General features: G+C 43.4%; 1 protein-coding gene across 1 annotated transcript; it reads left to right on the top strand.

Moving 5' to 3' along the window:
- The first annotated feature begins 237 nt into the window (after positions 1-237).
- Positions 238-17,110, top strand: LOC146648756 (tissue factor-like). The gene is made up of 7 exons (XM_085388557.1): positions 238-553; positions 1,772-1,886; positions 9,510-9,599; positions 10,431-10,522; positions 10,903-11,081; positions 11,598-11,763; positions 14,768-17,110. The coding sequence occupies exons 1-7, from the start codon at positions 259-261 to the stop codon at positions 14,902-14,904; spliced, it is 1,074 nt and encodes a 357-aa protein (XP_085244683.1). The 5' UTR covers positions 238-258; the 3' UTR covers positions 14,905-17,110.
- Positions 17,111-17,662: the final 552 nt, after the last annotated feature.

Raw genomic sequence — 17,662 nt, 5'->3', positions numbered from 1 at the left:
CAAGTTTCCCGGCAACCTAGAAGTTAGTAAAACTGAACCACTCACACAAAGCCTATTAGTTGTCAAGGCAACAGGGCATCAAACTGCGTGCACTCACAAAAACACCATTGAACAGACAGACCGTGGAGTGCAGGCGAATTCCTTTCCACAAAGAAGAACTTCATGATAAGACAGGTTAAACGTAAATATAAGCATTCTTTTGCAAAAGTTTGCACACTGCACGATCGCAGTCCAATTCCTGTAAACGTCGTAAAGGGGATGAATAAGAAGGAAAACAGTTCGGATTTAGCAAATTGTTTCAGAACATCTCCTCCCCCATTCCCCAATGTTGAGGCAAACATGTGGGAAGGATCAGCATACCCCACCCCATTACCCTTGTGTGTGAAGCTGAACGGAAGCGGCACCAATCCTTTTCAGCTCCTTCTGCTCTCTTCAGCTAACAGATCAGGACAGATCAGGACAGAGAAAGGACACGCTGGTACTAACATGGCAACTGTAAAAACTCTGCTTTGGCTGGGACTCTCTCTGTCTGCCTTCGGCATAACCACTGCAGGTAAAACACACAGCACATGATCGGCAGACAGACAGACAGAGGCGACTGGTGTTAGACATTTTACCTAGACACCAGTGTCATGTCTCGTTTCAGTTTTAGCATATCACATATCAAAGTTTAGTCCTTACAACACAGCAGGCTCTACTTCATCTGATAGAGAACACAGACAGAAGAGTTAAGCATCTTACACAGGACTTAAAGTTTCATGCTTGGTATTATGATGCAGTAAAATGTCCAACAATTACAGATGTTCTGAAATATTGCAGAGAATCTGAAAGAAATTTAGAATATTTAGAAAATAGCAGTGGGATGGTCCCGTGGGTTTCTGGTCACATTTGAAAGAAAACTGCTTTTGCATTTTTATTCTTACTCTGATGGCATCTAGCTTTCCATCAAGTTTTGCTCTCACTGACTGCTTATGCAAAATTAAATATTGGTTGTTTGCTAATTTTCTTAAATTAAACAGTGACAAACTGAGCTTCGTCTGGTAGGAACACGTACTGTTGTGTAATAATGTGATATTCATCGCATCACCTCTCCTTCCTGTACTCTGAGATCCTCCTTCTCGCTTACTGCCATTATGCCATCTGCTCATCGGACCCCCTCTGGGCTTCAGAGCCTTGAACCGATTTGCCCCTCATCTTTAGCTCTCCCACCACCATGTTTGAAATATTGATTCGCTCTCAGTCTGAAAACTCTGTTGTACTGACTTTTAATTCTACGACATCTTCCAACTTTTATTTGATCCATACTGTGACTTGTAATTGAATTGCTTGTATTGTAAACTTGAGTGTTTTGAAAGGCGTCTGTGAATAAAACATATTAGTAATGGAGTACTCATTAACCATTCCATGACGGTGCACAGATGTGGGGATTTTCTAAATATGCTGAACTAAACAAAATCTTCCACTACAGTTTTTAACAGATGCATTCGCTTTATGATTTTATAAAATGTATAACTTTCTGTTATGTAAAACTCTCATTTTGGACCTGTGCCCACCTTTGCTGACTCGCAGACTTTAATTTGGTTCTGATTACGAGTATGAAGATGTTGAGGGAGTTGTCATCATTTTCTCCAGCTTAAATAAATGGTTCATTAAGATTCTTCATTCAATTCAGTTATTGTAAAATAAAAACAAACACAAAAACCCAACGAAAACAGGAAGCAGGAGTCATGGAAAACTGGAAAATACTGACGATGTTTTATTTTATTCACAGATGTGAACTCAGTCCCCAGAGCACAAGACGTCCACTGGGTGTCTCTGGACTTCACCACACATCTTCGCTGGAGTGTGACGTCCTCTGACTACACATACACTGTCAGGTTCTCACGGTGAGACACACACACACACACACACACACACACACACACACACACACACACACACACACACACACACACACACACACACACACACACACACACACACATTTTGAACCTCAAAGATGCCTTTAAACTTCGGGTATTTTGAGGCTCTTCCTCCTCAGTTTGTGGAGGAAGTAGAGTTGTTGTTGGGCTTAAACGACCAGTGAGGCTGTTTTCTTTGACCAAGAGAGACCTTCTGAGATGTGCACACCCAGGAACTTGGTGCTGCTTGCCCTCTCCACAGCAGCACCATTGATGGTTAGTGGAGCATACATGGTGTTAGCTCTCCTGAAGTCTACGATGATCTCCTTAGTCTTCTCCACATTCAGGGAAACCACTATTAACTCTTTTAGTAACTTAACGCCGGTAGTAGGTCTCATCGTTGTCGCTGATGTGACCTACCACAGTTGTGTTGTCTGCTAATTAGATGAAGAGGCTGTGTGATGATGTGCAGTCGTGGGTCAGCAGAGTGAAGAGAAGTGGGCTCAACACATCCTTGGGGAGCAGTGTTGGGAAGGTTACTTTTAAAATTCCACTACAGATTACAGAGTACATTGACCCAAAATGTAGTTTGTAATGTATTCTGTTAAGTTACTCAGTGTGATTATTTGATATATTCTCGTGCTATTTATCCTACTGCTCTGTGATTTATTACTATTACTGAACGTCTTTTAACAGCTGTTAGAATGTATGAACACATCACTCCAGTTTCAGCAGATGTACACTGGCTCCCTGTAAAATATCGTGTTGATTTTAAGAGTACTTACTTTTAAAGTTTTAAATAATATGGCGCCTAGTTATTTAAACAAACTCCTCAACATGTATGACCCCAAAAGAGCACTGAGATCATCTAGCCAGATGCTCTTAGCACAACCGAGGGCTCGTTTGAGATCGGGCCTTCGCAGCAGCAGCGCCCAGACTCTGGAAGAATCTGCCAGAGGAGATTCGTACTGTAGAGTCTATTCAGTCTTTTAAATTGCGTCTTAAAACTCACGTCTTTACTTTGGCTTTTAATTTGAGTTCAGTATGAGTACCATCAGGCCTGTTTTATGTTTGTATTGTTAATTCACTGTCTTCTTGTTTATCTGTGTTTCTCTGTTGTTTTCTCTTGTTTTTAGCCGATTGTGAAGCACTTCGGTCAACCCAGTTTAAATGTGCTACACAAATACATTTTGAATTTAAATTTGAAGGCTACTCGCCACCGAGCTACCATTGGTTAGTTCATAGTGTCAGGCTCAGGAGGGACTCGGAGTCAGACCGTCACTAAAGTTCACGTTTTATTTACACACACAGACACCAGGTGCGAATATATACAGGTGAGGGGGCACAGGAAGAGGGTCTCCGGGAAGCACAGGCACGGGAAGAAGAGGGCTATGTACAAAATCCACTGAAGCTCAGGTAGCTCGGACTCTGGCTTTAGCTCACCAACGGCGGTCCTCAGGCTGGCGAGAATCCTGGCACAGAGAGGAAAGGCAGGTAAGTAGTGGCACGACAGAAACTCAGAAAAAGGCTCAGATAGGTGATGACACTGGCGAGTGTTACACAATAATCCAGCGAGGAAGCACTCTCAGCAGCCGCCTTAAGAAGTGAGTGAGATGATTGCTTGCAGGTGTCCGAGCCAGGGGCTGGAGCCGTCATGACTCCGCCCCGGTAGAGCGCAGTGCAGGGGAGAGAGAGAGATGCAGCACAACAAAAACACTTGTAGCCATACAGAGTCAGCCGAGAAGGCACAGGGTCATGACAGTACCCCCCCCTCAACGGGAGCCCCTCGGCGACAACGGGCTGGAGAGCACGGGCTTGACCTGGGAGACATGGAAAACATTATGGATACGCATATTGCGAGGCAGCTTCAGACGGACGGATACCGGATTGACCAGGGCCTCAATCTCGAACGGACCGATGAAAGCCGGGGAAAGTTTCTTCGACTCTGCACGAAGGGGAACAAAGCGTGAGGAGAGCCATACCTGTTGCCCAACTGTATAGGCAGGCGCAGGGATCCGGTGGCGGTCAGCGATCTCTTTATTGCGCTCCGCCGTCCGCAGCAGAGCGGCTCGGGTGGACCGCCAGGCCCGGCGGCACCTGCGGAAATGATGTTGTACTGATGGGACGGCATGCTCACCCTCCACGGCCGGGAACAGGGGTGGTTGGTAGCCCAATGAGGCTTCGAACGGCGACAGTCCAGTGGCTGAAGAGGTCAGGCAGTTGTGGGCGTACTCAATCCAGGGGAGCTGCTCGCTCCAAGTGGCCTGGTTGAGAGAGACGACACAGCGGAGTGCCGCTTCGAGCTCTTGGTTGGTACGCTCGGCCTGTCCATTGCTCTGAGGGTGGAAGCCCGAAGAGAGACTGACCGCGGCGCCGATCTGCATGCAGAACTCCTTCCAAACCCGAGAGGTAAATTGGGGTCCCCGGTCGGAAACGATGTCCATCGGAATGCCATGAAGCCGGAAGACGTGGGTGGTGAGCAGCTGGGCGGTCTCCAGGGCTGTAGGGAGCTTGGGGAGGGCAATGAAATGAGCCGACTTAGAAAAACGGTCAACAATAGTGAGGATGGTGGTGTTACCGGATGACGGTGGGAGCCCCGTAACGAAGTCCAGCGCTATGTGAGACCATGGCCGTCCTGGCGTGGGGAGTGGTTGAAGAAGCCCGGCGGGTGGTCGGTTGGGACGTTTGTTCCGGGCACACGTGGCGCACGGCATAACGTACTCCCTGGCGTCCTTGTCCAAGGTGGGCCACCAGAAAAACCGCTGGAGGAAGGTGATGGTGCGGCGGGCTCCAGTGGAGTACCTGAGGTCGGACAGCAGCAGGGACAAACAACCGACCAGGGGGCCCGTCCCCGGGTCGGGGTCAGTATCCTGGGCCTCGCGCACGAGAGCTTCGATCTCCCATGTGACAGCTCCAATAACACAGGTAGCTGGAAGAATCGGTTCTGGATCGGAGTCTCCTTCCGTACTGGAAAACTGACGGGAGAGTGCATCGGGCTTCACGTTGCGCGACCCTGGTCTGTAAGTGATGGTGAAATTGAATCTTGTGAAGAAGAGGGCCCACCTGGCTTGTCGTGAATTTAGGCGTTTGGCGGACCGGATGTACTCAAGGTTCTTATGGTCGGTCCACACGATGAACGGGTGTTCCGCGCCCTCAAGCCAGTGCCTCCACTCCTCCAGGGCCAGTTTGACCGCTAGCAGCTCCCGATCACCGATGCCGTAGTTCTGTTCTGCGGGTGAGAGACGACGAGAAAAGAATGCACAGGGATGGAGCGTACCTTCAAATCGTTGAGACAGAACTGCTCCCACTCCAGAGTCCGAAGCATCCACCTCCACCACGAACGGTTGCCTGAGGTTGGGCTGACGGAGGATGGGGGCGGTAGTGAACTTCTCCTTTAGTAGGGAAAAGGCCTCCTGAGCAGAGAGGTCCCACTGAAAAGGAACTTTGGGAGAGGTAAGCGCAGTGAGCGGTGAGGCGATCTTACTGTAGTCCTTTATAAAGCGTCGGTGGAAGTTGGCGAATCCTAGGAACCGTCGGAGTTGCTGGCGGTTCGGCGGTTGAGGCCAGTCCACCACGGCCCGGACCTTCTCGGGGTCAGGTTTGAGATCCCCCTGAGAGATGATATAGCCAAGGAAGGCCACCGTGTCAACGTGAAATTCACATTTCTCCGCTTTCACGAACAACCGGTTCTGCCTCACGTGACTCTCGTGCTCCGCCTGGGACTTAGAGAAAATGAGAATATCATCAAGGTACACAAAAGCACATCGATTAATAAAATCCCTCAGAACATCGTTAACAAGGGCCTGGAAGACCGCGGGCGCATTGGTTAAGCCAAAGGGCATGACGAGATACTCATAGTGTCCGATATGAGTGTTGAAAGCGGTCTTCCACTCATCTCCCTCCCGGATCCTCACCAGGTGGTAAGCGTTTCGCAGGTCCAGTTTGCTGAACACCGTGGGGTCATGACACATAGACTGCAGACTGTTAGACTTGATGGACAGCATTAACAACCTGCTAGCTGCAAGTGATCACGAGCAGTTCTGAAAGTAACACCAACTAGATTTCTAAATCTTAATATAAAATGAGCAACAGTAGGGGGGACATTAGGTGAGGCTGCACTTTTTGCAGTGATCTTGTATAGAAAATTATTTCTTTATTAGTAATATGTTTTCTTTCTGTCTTCTTTCAGAGCTGCACGTGATTATTTGCAGCTAGCAGGTTGTAATGCAGCCTTCATTAATAGTAATAAATCACAGCAATAGTACATCGAAGACACTGAAGTGTTTCTTTAGGTTGGAGTCTTTGACGCTGAGAGCAGCTTGGTTGCTGGATGTATTCCATTACCCGTATTCAGCGTTCGTATGCTGGAGGTGTTGCTGCTGACCTGTACTGCCTGCTGTCTTAATAATAATAATAATAATAATAATAATAATAATAATAATAATAATAATAATAATAATAATAATAATAATAATAATAATAATAATAGATTCCATTTATATAGCACTTTTGAGACCCTCGAAGCGCTTTACAATGCCACTATTCATTCACTCGCATTCATACACTGGTGGAGGCAGCTACAGTTGTAGCCACAGCTGCCCTGGGGCAGACTGACAGAAGCGAGGCTGCTATATTGCACCATCGGCCCCTCTGGCCAACACCAGTAGGCAAGTAGGGTAAAGTGTCTTGCCCAAGGACACAATGACCGAGACTGTCCGAGCTGGCGCAATCTTCCGATTACAAGACGAATACCCAACTCTTGAGCCACGATCGCCTCTTCCTGTCAGGAAATCCAGCAACTAGTTACAGAGCGAGGTGCTGATCCCCAGCTGATCCAGTTCACGTCTGAGCTCCTGTGGAATGATCCTGTTGAATGTTGAACTGAAGTCTATGAACAGCATTCTGATACATGAGTCTCTCGTGTCCAGGTGTGTGAGGGCTGAGTGAAGGGCAGTTGAAAATGCATTATCGGTCAAGCAGTTTGACGGGTATGCGAACTGAAATGGATCCAGATGGTTTTTGGTTTCCCACAGTGTGTAAATCACGGCAATCCTCCTGGCACAACAGTGTACACCACGGCTATAAAGTTAGTTGGACCAGATTTTAAAACCAAGGAATATATCTGGGCCAGATATTGTTTAGCAGCCAGTCAGCAGCAGATCACGATAAGTTTCAAACCAACACAAATGTATTGAAAAAAAGTTGTTTATTATTTTTTCCCTTTTAAATCTTGTGACATTTCACACATGCACATGAAAAAACATATAAATGAGCTATAGCTGAAGAGAGCCTGCGCTAGTAGCAACACTTTTTTTATTCACATTTGAAATAAAAAAATAAAAAATATTTGGACAATTCCCTTTCAAAATAAAGTTCATACTTATGTGACCCGGACACATCTTAAAGTGCATTTAACAGAATTTAAAAAGAACAATCAATCCTATCAAAGCTATCAGTGCACAAACCCATAGCAGTAACACATATGAATACAACATTTACTGCTGCACACTGAGGGAATGCAGGTTTGTTTTAAATCAACAGTACACAAGTCTACAGTAACCTGACATTTGTTTTGTTTGGCCCTTCTGTTAAAACACTAAATGGGTCTCTGGCAAAACTCATCACCTTTGTGCGTAGAGCAAGTCCATCCAATCGACCAGAAAACTTCTCTTTCAACCTCGCAGTGAAATCAGTCATCACATCCATGACTTGTGCCGCAGATGAGATGCTTTTGCAGAGCCCTGGAAAATGCAGCAACCGGCCTGTGCTCAAGTCGGTGGTGAAAGGTTCGGCTTGGCTTGGAGTGCACGCATCTGTTCCACAAGCTCAGTGTCAGTTTTGCCTCTGCCTTGTAGTCCCACATTGAGGTCATTCATGTTTTGAATATGTCGCTCAGAAAGCAGACACTGGCCATGAAGCTGTTGTCCTCATGCAGTTCAAATGTGTTTCTGCTGTTTTTTTGCCTGCTGTTGCAGAGGAAAGTTGTGCTCTCCTCTTTGAGATCACAGAAATACTCCAGTGCACTGCCTTTGGACAGCCACCTGACATCATTGTGCAATAACAGGTCATGGTGCTCAGCAGACATTTCTGAGAGCAGCATGTGGAATAAGCAGTGCTGGAGGCTTTAATCAATTGTAGCCATCACACTGTCCATTGTTGTTTTGAGCTCTGTGCTTAGTTTTGCGCACAACACCATCTGCTGCACAATGCAATAAAGGTTTGAGGTGCAGCAGCCAAACCACTCACTTTTCCTGCCATGGATGAAGCCATGATGATCTACTCACCAGAAGGGTGGTGGTTCGATCCCAGGCTCCTCCAGTCTACATACCAAATATCCTGGGGCAAGATATTAACCCCATGTTGCCCTCCGATGCATCCATCGGAGTGATACAAGCACTAAAACCTTAGATAAAGTGCTTGTGTGACTGGGTGAATGCACAAGTTGTGTAAAGCGCTTTGAGTGCTCAGTGAGAGTGGAAAAGTGCTATATAAGAACCAGCCCATTTACAAGCATACAGACATGCTTCATTACCACTGTCCTCAAAAAAAGCTGAAATCTTCTCAAAGATTATCTCGCCAGCTGTGTGGTTTATTTGTTTTACTCTGCGTTTCTGCCGCAGGCAGGGCCCGTCGGAGGTTGCTTCTGGGCCTGTGGCTCTTTGAACAGGTTTGGTGAACACTAGATTACTCTGTTTGAGCTGTGGGACCAGATCGTTGGGGCGGACCAATTGTTGGCGCAGTATGTTTTGGGGTTTGAAAGCCATAGAGCCACTTGTGGCCCACGTCACCCCTACTTCTGGCCCATATATTGACATGAAGAAATATAACGCAAGAGAGAGAGAGTACCAGTGTGTCTATTTGGTAGTTCAATGAAAGGCTTCGGTTAGTTAAGAGTGAGGGGAAAACATTTGCAGTTTTACCTTGTTATACAATATTTGAAATTAAAAAAAAAATGGAAATGTTTGTGTTTTCTTGTTTGTTTGGGTTTTTTGTACTACTTGAACACTAAAGTGGCCCTCCAATGAGATGACAGTGCCCGCAGTGGCCCACAGCACATTTAAGTTTGAGAGAAAATGCGTCTCAGCCGTTCCAATACTCCTGACACATGTGGGGCAGCTAACGGTTTCCGCTTAGGCAGCAGTTGTCCCGTGGATTACCTGGTCAATTCTTTACGAGCCTTCCCAGCTTTGGTCCTAAACTGACACAACACTATGTTAGTTTCTAATGAACATCTTTAACAAGATCATACAACTCATGGGGTTCAATGGGAAGTCAAGGTGGCGAGGGAGAGCCAGAGAGCCCCATGAGCTGGGAAGACTAAATATTTCAAGTGTCCTGCATCTGTCATCGAGGAAGAACACCTAGAACCTAAAGAAAGAGTTCACACCTACAGGCAGGCAGTCACAGTGATAGAGTGATTCAAATAAATAACTGAAAAAGTGAATTAACCTCGATGTATTGCTTGCATATATCATGACTATGTGTACAGGAGGAAATATTTGCTTGCCAAAAAACAACACAATCCAGACATGTCAAGCAGAACATTTCCATTGAGTTTTAAAAACTGTTTTCATAAGCGCATGTCAGTAACTGCCGTGTGACTTGCAGTGAAGATGCTGACTGGGAAGAAAGTCTTAATTGTATCCAAATATCAGCATCAGAATGTGACCTGACTCAGTCCCTCAAGGCCTCGGATAGGTAAGAACACTTCCATCACCCTTAAACACATCTGGTAGGTTTACATCGAGCTTACTTTATACTTTTACTTTTGATTTTTTTCTTATTGTCAGCAATATTTGTGCTCTGTGATTTTACTCAAGAAAAGTTATATGTACACTACCAGTCAAACGTTTGGACACACCTTCTCATTTAATTGTTTTTCTTTATCTTTACTTTACAAATTGAAGACATTAAATCATATGAAGCAACATATATGGAATTATGTAGCAAGAAAAAAAACATTGATAAATACCCTTTTGCTTTGTTGACAGAGCTGCAAACCCTCGGCCTTCTCTCGGTGAGCTTCATGATGTAGTCGCCTGAAATGGTTTCGCTTCACAGGTGTGACTTGTCAGGAGTAATTTGTGGAATTTCTTGCCGTTTTTATGGGATTGGGACCATCAGTTGTGTTGTGCAGAAATCAGGTTGGCAGAATGAGGTCAACAAGTTCTCATCATCTCCTCCTTCAAGCCTGTTGGAAAACCATTTCAGGTGACGACCTTACGAAGCTCATCGACAGGATGACAAGCGTGTGCGAAGCAGTAATCAAGGCAAAGGGCGGCTACTTTGAAGAATTTAAAATACATTTTTTGAGTTGTTTCACACTTTGTTGTTTACTACATAACTCTATATGTGTTCATTCATAGTTTTGATGCCTTCAGTGAGAATCTACAATGTAAATAGTCATGAAAATAAAGAAAAATGACTAAATGAGAAGGTGTGTCCAAACGTTTGACTCGTAATGTGTTATATAAGTGCAGATGAATGTGCCTCCAAAGCATATGTATTCTTTGTGTCCCTATTTCACAGGGCCTACTTTGCTGATGTTCAAACAGAAATCATGGACATGGACTATGAACTCCCTCACACTCAATCTTCCAGGTTCAATCCCTATAGAGAGAGTAGGTTATATATGACACACACACACACACACACACACACACACACACACACACACACACACACACACACACACACACACACACACACACACACACACACACACACACACCCTTAGCCTTCACAGCTTAATGTCAATCAAAGCCTGGACCTGATCAGGTCATCCATGCATCCTGATCCCTGTTGTGGCTGAGCCCATAATGTCAAGGCTACCATACCTGCACCAATCAGGCATTCTGCATAATGTTTAGTAGAGCACCCATCCACTCAAAAACTCACTCGCTCTAGTAATGATGTTGTAAACTAACTGAACTGACTTTTAGCGCATGAATAAACCTTTGCAGGCAGTCTCAGCATAACTGTTGGTTGGTCCTGTCCCCAGGTAACATCAGTGCTGTGAGTTTCACTGTGGCGCCATTGGATGACAGAAGAGTAATAGTGAACATCACTGATCCTTTAACCTCCATTTATGATCGTGGGAAGCAGCTCAGCATCAGAGACATTTTCAAAAAAGATCTTAATTATAAGATCCGCTACTACAAGTCTGGAAGCACAGGAAAGGTAATCTGATGTTAACGCTAAAAGTGAAATGAGCTGCAAATTATGTTGTTAAACTGAAAAAATTACACCTTTTTCATGTAATTCTGTTAGTGCTCCACGTTAGGCTTGCTCACACGAAGAATATGGGCTAGCAATGGGCCTTACTATGGGTCCCTCTCTGCTTAGTGTGGTCAGCCCATTCTATAGGCACCCACACAGTGGGTGGGTTAGTTAGTTAGTTAGTAACAAGTTCATCTGGGCCTTTAGATTTAGGGCCTATGGCTAGTTTCATTCAACACTGGTCAGTATTACCAATGTAATTGGACATCTTCTAAAAATCCAGAACTGCAGCTCTAAGAATTTGAAATAAAGAACAACAATGTGGCATTTGTGTGTGTAGGCTAGCTGTTTTCTGCTGGGCCTGGTCTTACGATCAGTCAAATGAAGACTTGACCCAAACATCCAAATGTCTGCTTGGTTAGTTGGTTAAATGTTTACAGATGAATGACAGTAATCTGTCCTGCTGTTACCCCTTAGAGAGATGAGATATCAAACTCAAGTATGAAAGTGATACCGGGGCTGGATAAAGGAGAGAGTTACTGCTTCATGGTGGCAACGTTCATCAGATCCAGACCCAAAGCCACTCAGCAGGGATCCTGGAGCATGCAGCAGTGCACAGAAAGTTCCCAGGACAATCTGCAAGGTACACATATTCTACATGCAACTCTGTAAACTATTTCAGCTTTGGTGAATACATACTGAAATTTGTTATTAGTTGTTTCAATTGCAGCTTCTTCCTCTTTAAGTACTCAAGACCAGAGTAATAAACAACCAGTGTATATCAGCATTAGAGGGAGAGTGCTGCCCCCTGCTGGAAATTAAGACACCTTAATTTGGTATTTTGTCAGATTTGATTTGATTCCATTGGCTTCATAGTATCGTGGTTAACACTTGGAGCCTTATGTGAAAAATCAACAGCTCACGATTAGGAGGAGGCACACCCAGCCTCAGTGGGTCATAAGCTAGTGTACTCCGAGTGCTGTATAAATAGGAGGGCACTGAACATCTGTGCCAAATATGTGGAGTCATCCACTGTGACAACTTTCTCAGACATAAGGGACTGGCTGACAGGATGTGATTTACAGTTTTTTACAGACGCTAGGACACATGTCTCAATACTTAGGTCACTTTTGCAAACTTCCTCACACAGTGAGCACAACAGAAGTCTATGTGGGCTAAACTGAGGACCAGTTATCATTGTTTTGGCACAAAATGCATTCAATGACTACATCTCTCAAATTTCATGAATCATCTTCTCACTCAGACACAACAACTGCCAAAAATCTTTGTACGTACAGGACATTTTGCATGTGCTTACATACTGTTTTCAAAACTGTTAAACTTATGGCCAAAACAATAACACAATGCAAAACTTGAAAAGACAGCAAAATCCAACAGCAATATTTTATTGAAACATATTCTAAATCTAAAAATGCAGTTTAACCAGCCACAGCTGATTCTCATTGTAGATGAACCTCTACACAGGTGTTACTCCTTCAATTTTTCAACTCCTTCAATTCTGGCAGCCAGAAGATTCTTTCCTAGGTGTGTTGCCCTAGATGACATAAGATGTGATGTGGATGAGAACCTGTGGCCAAATGGAGGAGACCGAGTAGATTAGCATTACTATTGTATGTGTATCAGTGGATGGTGTGTATACAAATTCTTGTATTTTGGGATTACTTAGTGCAAAAAAATAAAAATACATAAACAAATATTACAGTTTTTTACAGCCGCTAGGACACATTTCTCAATACTTAGGTCACTTTTGCAAAACTCTTCACACATTTCTCCTAACTGACCTTCAGCCTGGCAAAGCAGTTCATTTCACATTCAAAATGCACTACAACTACCAAAACACTTCATTCAGGTCTCAAATGAACACATTCCTCCAGAACACTAGCAAAGGTTGACAGCCGACAAACACACTTTGTCACCCACAAAACAATGACCTAAAAAACACTAACAACATGTAGCATTACACAGTGTTTTCCTGTGTAAAACAAGGACACATCTCTGTTTATAATTTCAATATATGTTACTGGAATGAATCAGACATCATGTATTTATATTTATGTATTTTTATTTTATTTTTATTTTTATATTTGGTGTGTTTCGCATTGGCATATGGCAGTGCTACAAATCTTTGTGCAAAGTGACTGTACTAACCGATTCTCATTTCAAGATGTCCTTATGGTACTTGCTACAGTGTAGCGGCTCGAGTTAGGCTGGACCCGTTGGCCAGCTACCCTCAGGGTCATTCCACGGTTGATTACATGGTCCACTATTGTAGCTCTGATGTCATCAGCAATTCTCTTTCTTACTCTTCTTACCCTTCCTCTCCCCCCTCCTCATCTGCCTCTCCCCCCTCCTCATCTTCCTATCCCCCCTCCTCATCTGCCTCTCCCCCCTCCTCATCTTCCTATCCCCCCTCCTCGTCTTCCTCTTGCTCCTCCTTGTCGTCCTCTTCATCCTACTTCTTCACCTCCACGTCCTCTTCCTCGGCCTCCTCTACTTCTCACTCTTCCTGCTCCCTCCATTGTACTCCGCACACACAGCTTACCTGTATTATAGTGCTTAGGCTGACTGCAAAGTGAACTAATTATCTAAAAAAGTTTTCACATGTGAAAGTGTGCCAGACAGTTGGCAGATTAGTGTTAATGATAGCCATACATGTGTATACTTTTGCTAGGAGTGTGTTGGAAATTTGGTAATTGAGTGTTGTACAGTGAATTGTGCCTACAGTTTTGCAAAGTGTGTGTTACAAAATTGCAAACTGAGTGCAAGGCAGTTTTTGTGCTTTTAGTTTTGCAAACTCAGTGAGTGGTTTTGCTATAAGTCTGAATAGTTTTAGAGATTGTGCTACAGGAATCACAGTTAGGGTTTAAGCATTCAGAAAAAACTGTAACAGTTTTGAAAACAGTATGTAAGCACATGCAAAATGTCCTGTCCGTACAAAGCTTTTTGGCAGTTGTTGTGTCTGAGTGAGAAGATGATTCATGAAATTTGAGAGATGTAGTCATTGAATGCATTTTGAGCCAAGACAATGATAACTGGTCCTCAGTTTAGCCCACATAGACTTCTGTTGTGCTCACTGTGTGAGGAGTTTTGCAAACGTGACCTAAGTATTGGGAAATGTGTCCTAGCGTCTGTAAAAAACTGTAACGAATTCTGCATGATGTCTGATTCATTCCAGTAACATATATTGAAATTATAAACAGAGATGTGTCCTTGTTTCACACAGGAAAACACTGTGTAATGCTACATGTTGTTAGTGTTTTTTAGGTCATTGTTTTGTGGATGACAAAGTGTGTTTGTCGGCTGTCAACCTTTGCTAGTGAATGAAGTGTTTTGGTAGTTGTAGTGCATTTTGAATGTGAAATGAACTGCTTTGCCAGGCTGAGGGTCAGTTAGGAGGATTGTGTGAAGAGTTTTGCAAAAGTGACCTAAGTATTGGGACATGTGTCCTAGCGTCTGTAAAAAACTGTAATGATCTCCCCCTCTCTCTCTCTCTCTGTGTGTGTGTGTGTGTGTGTGTGTGTGTGTGTGTGTGTGTGTCTGTGTGTGAATGAGGCATGTTGTATAAAGCACTTTGAGTGCTCAGGTAGAACCAGTCTATTTAACAGTGACCCTCGTTCTTTCTGCAGATTTGAGTGTTGGAGCATGGGTTGGTGTAGGCTTCATCATGTTAACAGTCCTCATCGTCATCGTCACGGTGACCGTCCTCTGCTGTCGCCAGAGAAACAAAACTCTGCAAACGTCTCAGTCATCAGCACCAGTGTAAAGTGCTTGGGTTAAGTTTGCTCTCTGAAACCAAGTTTACACTGTATTATGGGTATTATTTCTGTATTTCATATTCAAGTTCTTTATTTAGTTGACACTGAAAGTGAAAGACTTCATCAAGAATTTGGTCTTTCACATTCACCAGTGTTTGTCCTTTCATTTGTGTGATCATCGGGTACATCAGGAAAACAGTAACCAAAACCAGTCTGCTACAGCAAAGTCGTGATTTGTGTCTAAATGACTGGATTATTAGAATGTTCATGCCTGAAGTACGGCATCATTTATTAGCTTGTCTTCTGGCGGAACCTGCGTCCAACCCATGCGTTTGCATGGAGCTCATTGGCTGTAGAGTAATTTTCATTAAACAACATTTCTTTTTCTAAAGTAACTGAAATATATCATTAAGTCACAATCACAGTTTATCTGTAATCTTCATTTGTAAAAAACGTTTAAATGGTTCATTATAGAAAAAGCAAACAGTTTGACAAATATTTTGGTAAATGTGCAGCACAGTGGTTGGGTGGTTAGCACCTGGGTTTAAATCCAGCATCCTGGCGCTGTCCTTTCACGTCATGTCTGCGTGGGTTCTCTCTGGGTACTCTGGCTTCCTTCCACAGTTTAAAGACATGCAGTTATTGGGGTTAAGTTTGGTGAATCTAAATTGCCCATACGTGTGAATAGTTGTCTGTCTCTCATTTCTCCTTGCAAAACCTTACACCTTGGTTAGGCTCTTGCCCACTGTGACCCTGAAATGGTTAAGTAGAAGAAGATGGACGAACAGCTGGTAATTGAAGCTGTTGCAAGTTCGTTTTGATGTCATATCTGCATCAGCTTGATGTGCTGTTTTGTCAGGGGTTACTTAGGAAGACTTTCCAACATATTTGTGTGTCTGAGCCAAATCTTTTGCCTTTTTCTTCTTTTTGACCCATTATGTTTCAAATTTGAATGTCCAGGTCTTATAAATCACCACTGGTAGTTAGTGAACACAGTGGATTATTTAGCAGCTATTTTCTCACGAGTGGGGGGAGACAAAAGGTCCATGGATTATTCTATTTGTATATAAATAGTGTTAAATAAAAGCTGAAGATTACTTTACTACTTTTATCTCATCTTGTTGTTTTCATCGATCACTCAGATCCCAAATGTAGCAGAAACATCAATTTCATACTTCTTCCAACAGCCACTGCTGGTGGGCCTTCCTGAATCCATTGTACTCATTTCCAGTAAACAAAGACTGGTCTTGGGCCCAGCTGGCCTGCCCCAGCACCAGGAATCCAGCGCTTCCTATGCTGGAGCCATGTGTCAGTAGATGCAGTTACAGATCCTTTTTTCAGCTCTCACTATGTAACATTGAGGCCAGATTCAAAGGCGCTACAGCAGAACTGGCTCCCTGCCTGGCTGAACAGAAGCGCTCCATCCTTGTCTTTGAAATTGTCTGTGAATTGCCTCAGAACAGGAAAAAAGAGGATAATTGTGACACATAGTCTTTGATTTATGAATATCTGAAGGTAAAAATGTTACAAACATGAAACAATTCTTTCTTACAAAGCACAATTAATAAAACATCTTCTCCAAATTCTTTATCAATCCAATCTTATCCTTTCACTACGCACCTCTTTACCCCACAACTGGTGCTGGCTCATGACTGCCCTTCCCAGAGCCCGGTCTTTCTGGAGGTTTCCTCCTGTTAAAAAGGGAGTTCCTTTTTCCCACCATTGCACAAGTGCTGACTCACAGGGGTCATCTGATCGTTCTCGCTTTGTATTGGTAGCAGTATTTGTATTTGTATTCCACAATAGAGATGGAAAAGCAGACCACATTATGGCTTGCAGATGACTTTTATTTCTTAGTTTTTTCATCACACATTTAAGACACCAAATTGTACATTAGACATAAATGAATCATCATCACAATAAACCATGGCTGCATCATGACAAAACGCACAATTTCTTCTGAATATGCTGTCCTTCGACCATGGCTTTGGAGCACACACATATACATCGTAGAAAACACGTCATTCAACGCTGCAAAGAATGAAAAGCTCCACAGGGAACTTGATATCTGCCTCTCTGAACAGTAGAAGAGCTCTGCCAATGCTTTGGGTAATATTCTTATCCTGTGTGGGTAATAAAAGCAGCTGGTAAAATGAATATATAGATATTTTAAATCAGAGATATGGACAGCTATCTGTGTATATAATAAAACTGATTGCAGACCTTGTCATTTTAGTGTGCGCTACATGTGTCTATGTACAGTGATGCATTTTTGCTTTTTTTGGATGTTACCTTGGCAATCGATTAAAACACACTTTAGCCCTGGAGAGTGGCAGTCTGCTGAGATTTCCTCCTGACATGTGGATAATTTAGTAGCAATAAAGTAGCAATTTTTAATGAAAGATGTCGTAGCTTATTGGGAGAGTAAAAAACAAAACATGGTTTAAGCAGGACGACGGCTCCACCTGCAGATACTTAAGATACTTAAACTCTACTGATAAATGTTTCTTGCTAAATTATGTTATTGACAGATACTCCATATTAATATGTATCTCCATGAGACTATCAGAACTGAGATCCATTCTCCAGGCGGAGAAGAAACCTGTTCAAAGTGGTCAGTAAAGCTTCTACCACCTTCAGATTTATCACTACTGTTATTCACAAATGCATTTTAGAACAATACCCTCATGTTTGCAGATATTCTTCTTTTTAGGTTTTCACATTGTGAGGACGACATTATTTTGACTGCATCATTCAATTTTTCAA

Source organism: Rhamphochromis longiceps, linkage group LG18 (assembly GCF_057381845.1).
Source record: "Rhamphochromis longiceps isolate RC_006_pf linkage group LG18, R_longiceps_female_GT1.1, whole genome shotgun sequence".
NCBI classification, from domain to species: Eukaryota; Metazoa; Chordata; class Actinopteri; order Cichliformes; family Cichlidae; genus Rhamphochromis; species Rhamphochromis longiceps.
This window is presented reverse-complemented; position numbering and strand designations above follow the sequence as displayed.